Source organism: Microtus ochrogaster, chromosome 2 (genome assembly GCF_000317375.1).
Source record: "Microtus ochrogaster isolate Prairie Vole_2 chromosome 2, MicOch1.0, whole genome shotgun sequence".
Taxonomy (NCBI): Eukaryota; Metazoa; Chordata; class Mammalia; order Rodentia; family Cricetidae; genus Microtus; species Microtus ochrogaster.
Window position 1 is genome coordinate 15046249 of NC_022010.1, and position 10302 is coordinate 15056550.

Genomic DNA, 10302 nt, shown 5'->3' on the forward strand with positions numbered 1-10302 from the left:
TCAGAACTACTGTCACATAGGGTTAGAATCTATTAAAAATCTCAAATACAGTTCAGTTAAAAGGTGCCACTGGGAGATTACATGCAAGACTTGACCTGGCATCTGGGGAGTGGGGTGGGAGGGGCTAGTTTGCTTCAGACAGAATCAGCAATGCCTGCCTGTTGTGAATCTTATCGGGAATGTCTTCCTAGGTGAGTCCCACCAAGGTTTTATCTTACGGCGTCCCAGAGAGGAATCCGTTTTCCCTTCGGTCTGTCGACAAGCAGTCTGTCTCCGTTTCTGTGGTTCCCGCCAAGCACCTTTTACCAGCTGAGCCTCTCACCAGATTCTTTTACTGGGCCTTAATATGGCTCTTTCGGGTGGAGGTTTGACAGTATGGCTCCTTCAGCCCTCCCTGTCCCCCAGTAAGCGCGGGGCTCGTCATCTGGGCTTCATCATCACTGGAACATTTTGCTACATGTCTCTCAGTCCTGGCCTAATTTGCTGTCTGTCTTACCCCTTCACTCCTACGGGGACAGAACCCCGCTGGGTCTTGTTCTCTATTGAATTCTCTAATAGTCAGCAGTATGGGGCATATAAGAAAGGTCTAATTTATCATTTGTTAGTTTTAGGTTGTGGTAAGTTTCTCCAAGGATGGCTGATCAACTAACCCAGTTTTCGGAGTAGGGCTCCATTTGTCTGTCTGTCTGTCTGTCTGTCTGTCTGTCTGTCTGTCTCTCCCTCCATGCGTCTCTTAATCTATACTCTATAATTGTTCCCATGCATGGTTTAATCTGGAGATACTTACATCAAAAACCTAAACTTGAAAACCATGCCCAGTGCTTCCTGACCCCCAAACCCCATCTAGCCCTGCTTCAAAGAAGTAGTCGCCTCAAGTTTGGTAAGTAAATAAATATATGAAACAGCACACTCAAATAGCACAGGCTAAGTACTTTGTCAAGTGTGAACTGTAGAGGGTTCGCGACGGCGATAATCGCTCAGAGTGGGACCGGCAGCCCGGGACACCCCAGGCTTTCTGCAGTGATTCAGAACAGCAGGCGACAGGTCCAGCTTCCCAGCCCGAGGCCCCGCCCCCGGTGCGCGCCCTGAACCATGGGAAGTGACGTCACCGCATGGCAACCGTTGCCAAGGAGCGGTCTCTAGGAACCCGCTAGCGCTCGGGTGCCTCCCGAGGGGTGGGGAAGTGGTTTCGTGAGGAGAATTTGAGGTAACCCCGCCAACTCGCGGTCGGAAACTCGGAGAACCCCCAGTCCCCTCGAACTGCGCCTGCTCCCGGCCGGTGGCGGCGCCAGGGCCTGGTCGGGGGTCGGCCGCGTGGGGATCGGCGGGAGCGGGGTCCCTGGCCCCCCTCGGCCCCGGGCTCTGTTCCTGGGACTCGCGGGAGCCAGTGGGCCTGCGCACGCCGCCCCGACTTGTGCCAGATAAAACGCGCGTCCTGGTTTTAATTCTTGCCCCGGCCCCCTGGGTGCTGCTGTGGGTGAGTGCTGGTGAATTAGCGCGGCCAGTTGCGCTGGAAGAGGGATAGTAATTGCTTTTGCTAATTTTAGCGCGCAGCGCCCGCCGGGCACCGACAGCCTACCTGTTCAAGAACGTCCTTGTCCTCTGAAAGCTGGTGGGCGACCTGGGGTGCGGGAACCACAACCGATTTCTTTCTTTAAAAAAGTTTTTTTGGTTGCCATATATTAGTTATGCATAATGGGTGCCATTATGCTATCTTCATCTTCATACATGCATACAGTGTCTTTTGATTATACTGTTCCGACTTCCCATTCCCCTGATTCCCTTTCCATTTCCCAACTCATCTCCCTTCGACTTTAATGATCCCCCCCCCCCTTCTTTTTTGGTGGTCCTATGAGTTTAATTATGGTTTCTTTCAGGAGCATGGGTTACTTATCAGTGACACACCATTGAAGAAAATATAGATCCCTCCCTTAGCAACCATTACCTGTCTATAAATACTCATGAGCCCCCAGAACCCTGCTTTTCTTCTCTCTTTTTAGCAACATTTTACTCATTTATTCAGATATTTGGTTTGATTTTGTGTTTCTGAAAGAGAAAAAAAATACCTGATAATTTCAAAATTGTTTTAAATTAAATATATGTGGATATGAAGATGTGTATTAATATATTTTTACAGCTGAAAACTTGAAGCTCTACAGTTTTAAAAAATAAAGATAATTACTTTTATTTATTTTTGGTTTGTGTTTTGAGACACGGCTTCTCTGTGTGGGTTCCTCTGTGTAGCCCTGGTTGTCCAGGTACTCACTCTGTAGACCAAGCTGGGCTCCAACTCAGAGATCTGCTTGCCTCTGCCTCCTAGCACTGAGATTAAAAGTGCAAACCACACTTCCTGGCTAAGATATTTTGATATAAGCTTAAAAGAAATCTTAAATTTAGAAGCTATGCTGGTTATGCCATCCTTTTCTGACTTTTTACTGTTTTATTTACTCATAATTGTATTATTATGAAATAGTAATATCTTTAGTTTTTTAAATGTTTTCTAAACATAAGCTTCACCCACCCAATTAAGGAACCCATTTCACGCCAAGCTTGGTGGACCTTGATTTTAATCCCAGCATTTAGGGAGGTAGAGTCTTGGTCTACATAGTGGGCCTGTAGCCCAGGCCACCTAGGCCTACACAGCGAGATCTTTCAAAAGGTTTTTTTTTAGAGCAAGATGCTCATGGCTTCACTTTATATCTTGAGTGAAATAGTATCTATTTCATAGTTTTAACTAAGAAAGCATTAAGATAACTTTTGCTTCCTTTGTCTCACGTATCTTTCTAGTTTAATCGGGTCTTATGTAGCTCAGGCTGGCCTCAAACTCTGGCTCCTTCTCTCTCAGCCTCTGCAGTCCTAGGGTTATAGATGTGCAGCATCATATACAGGAGTAGCAGTTCAGTCTGGGGTGGTTTTGACAAGGTCTCAAGAGGCCTACGCTGCTTTGACCTCACTGAGTAGCCAAGGTTCACCTTGTACTTCTTTTTGTTTTATTTTTTGAGACAGGGTTTCCCAGTAGCTATGGAGCCTGTCCTGGAACTCACTCTGTAGACTGGACTGGCATCGAATTCACAGAGATCCGCCTGCCTCTGCCTCCTGAGTGCTGGGATTAAAAGCATGCGCCACCACTGCCCGGCCCACCTTGCACTCTGATTGTCCTGTTTCCAATGTGCAGCCACTTCCAGTTTAGTCAGTGCTAGGAGCTGAATTCAGGGCTTCCTACATTTTAGGCAAGCCCTCGACCAACTACGCCACGTCCCCAGCCTAGTTCATTTTAGTAAACAATTTCCCGTGGTAAAGCCTTCTCAGTAGTTGAATCAGATACATATTTTTTTTAGTTTAGAATTTAAAAAATAATTTAAAATATTTATTTTAGGTGTATGTTTTGCCTACATGTATGTATGGGCATCACATGCATGCTGATGCCTGTGATGTTCAGAAGAGGATGTTAGAGTCCCCGGAAATGAAGTTAGGGATGGTTGTGAGCCACCACGTGGGTGCTGGGAACCAAACCCCAGGTCCTCTACAAGAGCAACCAGTGCTCTTAACTGCCGAGTGTTCTTTCCAGTCCCAGAAACTCAGGTTTTTGGGTTTTTTTTTTTTTATAAGGTTATGGTCTTTCATAAAGGCCTTATTTCTTCTTGACTTAGGCTTCTGTGTTTTATTTTTTTAAAATTTGTTTTGTTTTTTGGCTTGAGGCCTATGAATGAGTTCAGTCATTGTTTCCAGCTCAATGTGTATTCACAATGGAAATGTGATTCCTCATGGAAAGTACAGTTTTGCAAAGCAAGAAACAATGTACACCTAAGAAAGTAGAACAACATAAAAAGTAGCCTAAGGAAAGCCTAGCCCAATGGTGGGGGTGGAGGACTGACTCTTTCTTTGCTGCAGAACTTGAGGGTTTCCTGAGATAACTTGAACCTGAGCTTGGTGAGAGTCACACCCAAACAAGGGAAGCAATCCTGCCAGGCAGAGAAAAGTAGGTGGAAGCAGGGAGCAGTGACTGGGCCGGCTTCAGAGTGAGAGGCTGAGCTAGATCATAGAGGATCAGCCTTCAGTCCATAGGAAAGAGAGCTTACAAGTGATTTGGGATGAGAGGTGGCGGCCAAATGCTGGAGACAGTTTCCTCGTTGGAGGTAAAAGGAAACCAGGACCTGAATTACCCAGAGTTGCCGTCTCCCAGGCTAATCCAGTAATAGCAATGAGTGGAGAGAGTTTGCTAGAGACCTGGACAGCACTAGAGAACATGCCTGGGCTGTAAGTGGTTTGTGGGCCCTGCTTGCACTCTGTGGGTGAGGCTAAGCACAAATAGGGGCTCCATCGCCAGATCTGCTTGCCAAAAGGAACAAGATCTAGATTGTTACCATAAAAATCTGATATTTTAATGTGAGTTACCAATTTAAAACAAAAACTAAAATTTTGCCTGTAATTCTTTCTTTAACTGTGTGGCTGGACTGGAGAGGCTTTGCCTGTAATTCTTTCTTTAACCCAGGGTAAAAACTGTGTAGCTGGACTGGAGAGGCTTTAGTGTAAGTGGACCGTGTCCACATGACTGCTGCCAGAGCTGATGTGTGTACAAAAGCAGTCCATATTAAATGTTAACAGCATATATAGATTCCATTAGAAATTTCATAGTTTGATTTCTTCCAACAAACTGGCCTTTCCCCCATCTTTTTTTTTAAATATTTTTTTTGGTTTTTCGAGACAGGGTTTCTCTGTGGTTTTGGAGTCCGTCCTGGAACTAGCTCTTGTAGACCAGGCTGGTCTTGAACTCACAGAGATCCGCCTGCCTCTGCCTCCCGAGTGCTGGGATTAAAGGCGTGTGCCACCACCGCCTGGCTACTTCCTATAATCTTAATCTTGATTCTCTCCCAACACTTTCTTTAGCTATCAAGATTAAGGAATCTCCCTCCTCTTCTTTTCCCCCCCTTTTTAGTTTTAAGCTATAAAAGACTTAATCATGAGTGACCAAATCAAGTTCATCGTGGATAGCCTCAATAAGGAGCCTTTTAAGAAGAACTATAATTTAATCACATTTGATTCTCTGGGACCAATGCAACTATTACAAGTTCTCAATGATGTTCTGGCTGAGATCGACCCCAAGGTAAGTTTTCTCTTCAGTTCCATTTTTTATTAGTTTTTTTTGTTTGCTTTGTTGTTGTTGTTTTTTAACACAGCCCTGGTTGTCCTGGAACTCACTTTGTAGACCAGGCTGGCCTCACTGAGATCTGCCTGCCTCTGCCTCCTGAGTTCTGGGATTAAAGAAGTGGCTAAATTTTCTCCTTCTTTGTAATGAAAAGTCTGTTAGGACAGCCCACCTTTGCCTCTAACTATTGTGGGTCTGCAAAGCCCTCCTCAGGCCTTGTTTACCCTGCTTGTAAAGCAATAGTAAATGATCCCTACTAACGCACATTTCAGTTGTCTACGAAAAAAAGTTTGTTTGTTTTACATTTTATTTGTTTTATGTGCTTGTGTATGGGCATGTACATGCTTATCAAACCCAAGAAAGAGGACAGCTTTCAGGCATCAGTTCTCGCCTTCTACCGTGTGAGTCCCTGTGATCAAATTGGGGTTGCCAGGCTTGGTGGCAGACCCCTTTACCCATTAAGCCATTTCGCTGGCCCCTCAATTTTCTTTTTTTTTTTTTTAATATTTATTTATTATGTATACAATATTCTTCCTGCATATATGACTGAAGGCCAGAAGAGGGCACCAGACCTCATTACAGATGATTGTGAGCCACCATGTGGTTGCTGGAAATTGAACTCAGGACCTTTGGAAGAGCAGGCAATGCTCTTAACCGCTGAGCCATCTCTCCAGCCCCCTGGCCCCTCAATTTTCTATTCAAACCTTATTTAGACATTATTTCTCTACTTTTAGACACAAATAGCTTTGGTCCTGGAATAAAGATGCATTTTACAAAAGGTTTTATTGTACTGCAGGTTAGCTCATGTCTTTTATTCACTTTCTGTGAAGCTTGACTTTCTAAACGTGAATCCTGACCTGACTTGTGTGCTCCCTCACTTGGAATCTGAGCCCTGTACTTACTCTGCTTTATGAAGAGACCATTGTGCCTGTTAGCTCCACCAGAACAAGCTTGTCAATGAGTTTAAATATTTTTCTTTGTTAAATATACAACAATGACATATTTTTCAATTTATTTATTTGTTAGCAAGATGTTGATATCAGAGAGGAGATGCCAGAGCAGACAGCCAAGCGAATGTTGAACCTTCTTGGTATCCTTAAGTACAAACCTCCAGGAAATGCTACAGACATGTAAGAATCTGCTCATATATCATGTTTTCTTAAAGCTCAAACCTCCAGATGCTGTAGTTGGTCTTTTTAGGTAACACCTGGCCCTCCCTCTTCTGATTGCCTTAGGACATTACAGAATTTGAAAACCATTTTAATCCTTCGAATGCTGTGTTGTCACGTAGAAAGTCTTAAGTGGGTCAGTTCTTCCCCTCTGGCCAAAAAAGTCAGGCAAATACCATTTTGTGATTTATACCATTCTAGATAAAATAACTGGGGCTGGAAAATGGTCAGTGGTTAATAATGTTTGCTGCTCCTTCAGAGGAGTTTAGTGGTCACAATCATCTCCAGCTCCAGCTCCAGGTATCAAATTCCCTCTTCTGGCCTCTCAGGGCAGACACACACACACACACACAGACACACATGCATGCGCATGCACACACACACACCTGCACACACAGCATGTACTTACACAAATATACACATACATATAAATAAAAATCTTAAGAAACCAGAACAACTTAAATGCTGCCCAGCCAGCATTAAGAATTAAGGCTTTGCTTTGGAAACTAGCTCTTGTAGACCAGGCTGGCCTCAAACTCACAGAGATCCACCTGCCTCTGCCTCCGAGTGCTGGGGTTAAAGGCGTGTGCCACCACTGTCCAGCTACTTAATTTTTTTTCAACACAATTTCTTGGATACTTTAGTAATATATTGAGGATTTAGTTTTCTGACTAATGTAAGACTGACTTTAGCCTCGTATCCATATTTTAAAAGTAGTTCTGTAAAGCAATAAGGACCCTGTAAGTTACACTGTGAATCAAGGCTGTCTTTTCCAGTTATGCTGACTGCATCTGCGGTGTGTTTTCTTCTTAGGAGTACCTTTCGTCAAGGTTTGGTGATTGGAAGTAAACCTGTAATTTACCCAGTGCTCCACTGGCTTCTTCAGAGGAGTAATGAACTAAAGAAAAGGGCATATTTAGCTCGTTTTTTAATAAAACTGGAGGTGCCAAGTGAATTTCTACAAGATGAAACTGTGGCCGACACCAATAAACAGGTACATATAGTGGACAAAGCTGCTTGGCTTCATTGATAATCTCTCTCTAATTGTTACTTTAGGATTCCAAGTGACACCAAAGAAAATAGTGTCCGCTGATGGTCAGCTGTGGTCATATCTTAAACAGTGACTTTCACACACTAATACTATTTGGTGATAGGAAATGGATAGTCAAGCTCTTTCTGTACTAGGTCATTCTGGGTAGATGGAGTCCTGAGCTGGAGACTGCAGAGCACTGTGCCGATCAGTAAGGTAATTATGCAGTTTGTCATCCAAATGAGAGAGAAGCTGCTGTCGTGATAGTACACCAGGACAAATGATAGACTTGTGGGCCCTGCAGCTGATGCAGGCTTGCAGTTCTTTCAGGATAGAGAGAGTGGATGTTTGCAGTGCATTTTTCTCACCATCATTGGCTTCTGGCCTTGGATCTTTCTTTAAGCTCTTGACTACTGAGGTCTGATTCCTGGGTCCTCTTGTCAGTACCTGGCTGACCACAGATGACAGAAACAGAGAAACCAGGCTGGATTTCAAAGAATTTTAGTTTTTTTATACTTAGATTGATTTTGGGGTCAGTTTGTTATGAAGTTTGTAATTCTGTCTTTTCCAGTAAACTATGAGGTCCATGGAGACAGGTGTGTCTGTCTTTGTTTTCTTCCAGGATTTAGTATAGTGACTTCTGTATATTGGTTGCTTAGTATTTGGGCTGAATCAAAACAACCAAATATTTTTATTTTTCATCTGTGTATTGTTATAGCTGTCATCAAAAGTAAAGTTAATATTGGTCTCTTAAAGCCACGGCTGTATGTACATAGGTCAAATGCCATAGTAAGCACTTATGTGATAAAACAGGGATATGTAAGTGTGGAGTATTTCTACTCCCTTCTCATCCCCTTCATAATGGGTTCATATGTATTGCATAGATCACTAGCAGTAATTTTAAAAGATTGCATTTTGGATATCTGTTTGATATGTTTTGGTAATTTCAGTTCCTTTAGAGGAAGTTTATTAATAGTATCTCTTAATATACTTAGCTAATTAAGAGGATAAAAGGCAATAAAGATGTTGTTCTTGAAGCGTGTGTGAGAGGTATGTGTATTTAAAAAGAGCACATTTAAGAAAGATACTAATAAAAATGATGCCAGGTGGTGGTGATGCACACCTTTAATCCTAGTACTCAGGAGCAGAGGCAGGAGTATCTCTGTGAGTCTGAGGCCAGCCTGGCCTCCAGAGCGAGTTCCAGGACATCCAGGGCTGTTAAACAGAGAAACAGTATCTCGAAAAACCATGTATATATGTGTATGTATACATATAGAGGGGAGGGAGCGGAAGAATGTTGTCTTTCTTTATGAAAAGTTTTACAATGTATGATTTGTAGATTTATAGAATATGATCAGTCAAAAATATTAATTTCTTGATGTTATCATTTAAAAAATACTGTGGTGTGTATGCGTGTGGTGCTAGAGATTGAAACAGGGTCTTTTTTAAAAAAAGTAATTTTTTATTTTATGTGCATTGGTGTTTTGCTTGCATGTATGTCTATCTGAGGGTGTCAAATCTTGGAGTTACAGACAGTTGTGAGCTGCCATGTGGGTGCTGGGAATTGAACCCAGGTCGTCTGAAAGAGTAGTTATTAGTGCTCTTAACCACCCAGCCATCTCTCCAGCACCTGAACCTAGGGTCTTATGCATGTTAGGTACATGTTCTACCACTGAGCTATACTTTCAGACCATAGACTACTGCTCATTTAAAAATTAGGGTAACAGCTATGGTATTTTTCATTAATCTGACTACTGTTTATTACACGCCTGTGAGGATTATGTCCTATAGTAAGCCCTGGGGTTCTGAAGGTATTCATACCAAATGCATTCTAGCCCTCCTGGCTATTGTTATTTCCTGGAGGGAGGCAGACAAGTAACTACTCTGTTATGACATGATCTCTACTCTGATAGACAAGGGGCCAAAGCAGGCTTCGCTGAGAAGAGTGGTAGCTATGCTCGGACTGTGGATCTGTTATCCAGGTTAGCAGGGATGGTGTTGCAAGTGTTCTCAGAGGGAATAGGATAGGTAACCTGCAGGTGGGAGCCAGGGCTGTTCCAGGGACAACATAGCAAGAGTTGAGATCATGAGAAAGAAAATAGCCAGAAATGGAGCCAGAGAAGTATTTAGTGAGGAGACCATGCCAGTCTTGTTTTTATATGCTGTATGGATTGTAAGAATATGCAGGATTTTGTTTTTGATTTTTGATATGTAGCCCATTCTGACCTTTCACCCCGATCCTCCTGCCTCAGTCTTCAAAAGCCTAGAATTACATTATGTAATCGAGACTGCTTTTTTTTTTTTTTTTGGTTTTTCGAGATAGGGTTTCTCTGTAGCTTTGGAGCCTGTCCTGAAACTCCCTTTGTAGACCAGGCTGGCCTCGAACTCACAGAGATCCTCCTGCCTCTGCCTCCCAAGTGCTGAGATTAAGATTAAAGGCGTGTGCCACCACCGCCCGGCTGCTTTTTGTTTTTTAAGGCAGGGTTTCTCTGTATAGCTTTGGAGCCTGTCCTAGAATTTGCTTTGTAGACCTGTAGACCAGGCTAGCCTCAAACTTACAGATCCACTACCTCCTGAGTGCTAGGATTAAACCTGTGGGCCACCACCACTTGGCAGTAACTGTTTTTTGTTTTGTTTTGTTTTGTTTTTTCAAGACAGGGTTTCTCTGTAGCTTTGGAGCCTGTCCTGGAACTAGCTCTTGTAGACCAGGCTATCCTCGAACTCACAGAAATCAGCCTGCCTCTGCTTCCTGAGTACTGGAATTAAAGGCGTGCGCCACTACCATCCGGCTCCAGTAACTGCTTTTAAGAACATGTATTTAAGCCGGGCGATGGTGGCACAAGCCTTTAATCCCAGCACTCAGGAGGCAGAGGCAGGCGGATCTCTGTGAGTTCGAGATCAGCCTGGTCTACAGAGCTAGTTCCAGGACAGGCTCCAAAGCCACAGAGAAACCCTGT

General features: G+C 43.4%; 1 protein-coding gene across 3 annotated transcripts in view; it reads left to right on the forward strand.

The window, feature by feature from the left end:
- The first annotated feature begins 1092 nt into the window (after positions 1 to 1092).
- The window catches only part of Ift81 (intraflagellar transport 81), a 75248-nt gene continuing 66038 nt past the window's right edge, over positions 1093 to 10302 (forward strand). Inside the window, exons 1-4 of one of the 3 annotated variants that reach the window (XM_005344447.2) lie at positions 1093 to 1207; positions 4937 to 5104; positions 6173 to 6276; positions 7129 to 7309. In XM_005344447.2, coding sequence (XP_005344504.1) covers positions 4961 to 5104; positions 6173 to 6276; positions 7129 to 7309 — 429 coding nt within the window. In that variant the 5' untranslated portion in view covers positions 1093 to 1207; positions 4937 to 4960. The other 2 variants (XM_026788017.1, XM_026788019.1) reach the window with 2 other exon arrangements.